Raw genomic sequence first — 2371 nt, 5'->3', positions numbered from 1 at the left:
AGTCACCTAAAGCTTTTGTTTTCTTCCAGAGAAAGAAAAAGAGGAAATTTTTTTGGCCCAAAAAGAGGGAATTCACAATCTAGGTGAAGAGGATGAGCACATCTAGGATGTTACTGAAGAGATCATTGAAACTGTCCATTTGGGGATCCAAGCAGGACAGGAGGAACGTGTTTACAGAATTGTGCTGAAAGACTGAGAGACTAGAGAGAGTGAAAAGCAGTGAAGAACAAGTTCAAAAGAGTGAAAGATGGAAAAGTGGAAAGATTCACCTTTGAAATTTTGGAGGTGGTGCTCTACTGTCAGAGAAGTGTGAACTTGATCAGGAGTAGAGGAGAAAAGCTTAGGTCGCTGGAGTTAATAAGGTATAGACACTAAGTGAGGAGGTCATCACAACTGTCATTAGTATGGATATTGAAGCCATTCAAATAAAGTTTTGTGATATTAAAAATACAACTAATTACATCACAAACAGCACATTTAATGAAACAATAACATTTAAACAATATTCAAATAAGTTGCTTTAAGAAATCCAGGTGATTTAAAAAAGTTGCACTTACATTCATAAAAAACTTTAAAAAATATTATGTAGGTCAGATGGTTGGTGCAGAGTCGCCAACTTTGCGGATGTACCTCAGCACTCATGACACCCCTCCCCTCTGACTTCCTCGAGTTTTCACCTTATGCCCGTACCCCTGACCCGCTGACTACCGTCCCCACCCCCTGTGGCCGACTGCACTTTGCTCGCCTGGCCCCATGACCCGCTGGCTCTTCTGACCAGCTAACCCCCGACCCCTGACCCCCGCACCAGATCGGCCCCTTCCCTGTAACAGACTCCACCATCGACTTCCGGTCCTGTGGCAGACCTGCTGCTCAACGCCGCCGACACTGGGAGCACGGCATCCCTGACCCCCTCCTCCCTACTGTCCTCCACCCTCCGACCCACTGACCCCCATCCCCACGACTGTCTGATCTCCACTCCTCACCCCCCTGACCTGCTGAACCCGGTCCCTCTGACCTGCTGGACTCAGTCCCTCTGACACCTGACTCCCGACAGATATGGCTCCCCCCACCCCATGTCACGTGACAGTAGCCACCATCCACTTCCGGTCCCGTCACAGACCCGCTGCCTAACGTCCATGTTAGGAGCACCCCGAGGCCGCCGCCACCGCCGCCCGCTCAGCCTTCCACGTGCCGGCGGCCCCTTCGCGGTTCTGCCAGCGCTGCCTCCGCCCGCCATGGCTGCCGTGCTCTCACAGGTGCGCCAGAACTACCACCCGGTCTGCGAGGCCGCCGTCGACAGCCAGATCAACCTGGAGCTCTACGCCTCCTACGTCTACCTGTCCATGGCCTTCTACTTCGACCGCGACGATGTGGCCCTCATGCACTTCGCCCGCTATTTCCTGCGCCGGTCGCACGAGAAGCGCGAGCAAGCAGAGCAGCTCATGAGGCTGCAGAACCAGCGCGGAGGCCGCATCTGCCTGCGCGACATCAAGAAGCCCTACCGCGACGACTGGGAGAGCGGCCTCAGGGCCGTGGAGTCCGCCTTCCACCTGGAGAAGTGCGTCAACCAGAGCCTCCTGGACCTGCACCGCCTGGCCACCGACAAGGCCGACGCGCACCTCTGCGACTTCCTGGGGAGCCACTACCTGCACGAGCAGGTCAAGGTCGTCAAGGAGCTGGGGGGCCACCTCACCATCCTGCGCAAGATGGGGGCCCCGGAGGCCGGCATGGCAGAATACCTCTTTGACAAGCTCACCCTGGGTGGCGACGGTGACAAGGAGGACTGAGATGAGACTGTCCCCACGGCCACGGGGTGCCTTCCCCAGGTAACCAAGCCGGGCGTGCACGTTGCCCTTTCCAGACATTCACTTAAGCTTTTCCTTCCTGTGTTGCCCTTGTGCCCAATAAAGTTATTTGGTTCTCAAAGAAATATAGGTGTCCAGCTGGTTCGCGTGTGCAAAACTCTCACCTTTTAAGGATAAGGGCAAATCCCCATGCAGGTTTAAAACGGGTATCCAGGGGTGTCTCTCCACCCACCCCCGCCCCGTCCACATGCAGCTAAGATCTCCACGGATGGAGGGGAAAGGTGTTCCGTGGACCTCTGGCGAACACAACATTAGTCCTTCTCTTATATACATTGTGACAGATGTGTGGTGGGTGGTAAAAGTATAAAACATGGTACCTCTGGGGGATAAATGAAGGGAATGGGATTGGTCAGGTATTAAAATAAAGGGGTCCTCAGCTTTACCTGAAAACTTTTTAAAAATATGTAAATATTAATGTCTGTTGATTCTAGGTAGCCAGAAGGGGGCCCTGGAAGCTGGCAAGCTCAGCCTGTGCCACAGTAATAACATAGACACCAGCATGAATT

The 2371-nt window shown here is 53.4% G+C and overlaps 1 protein-coding gene across 1 annotated transcript; it reads left to right on the top strand.

Annotated features, from left to right (window-relative positions):
• Positions 1-1226: 1226 nt before the first annotated feature.
• Positions 1227-1787, top strand: LOC134367937 (ferritin heavy chain-like). The gene has a single exon (XM_063084589.1). The coding sequence runs from the start codon at positions 1236-1238 to the stop codon at positions 1785-1787; it is 552 nt and encodes a 183-aa protein (XP_062940659.1). The 5' UTR covers positions 1227-1235.
• The last annotated feature ends 584 nt before the right edge of the window (positions 1788-2371 follow it).

Source organism: Cynocephalus volans, chromosome X (assembly GCF_027409185.1).
Source record: "Cynocephalus volans isolate mCynVol1 chromosome X, mCynVol1.pri, whole genome shotgun sequence".
Classification (NCBI taxonomy): Eukaryota; Metazoa; Chordata; class Mammalia; order Dermoptera; family Cynocephalidae; genus Cynocephalus; species Cynocephalus volans.
This window is presented reverse-complemented; position numbering and strand designations above follow the sequence as displayed.

What these genes read in the sequence shown, in the direction of transcription:
- LOC134367937 (XM_063084589.1), top strand. Translation starts at nt 1,236, where the DNA reads ATGGCTGCCGTGCTCTCACAGGTGCGCCAGAACTACCACCCGGTCTGC.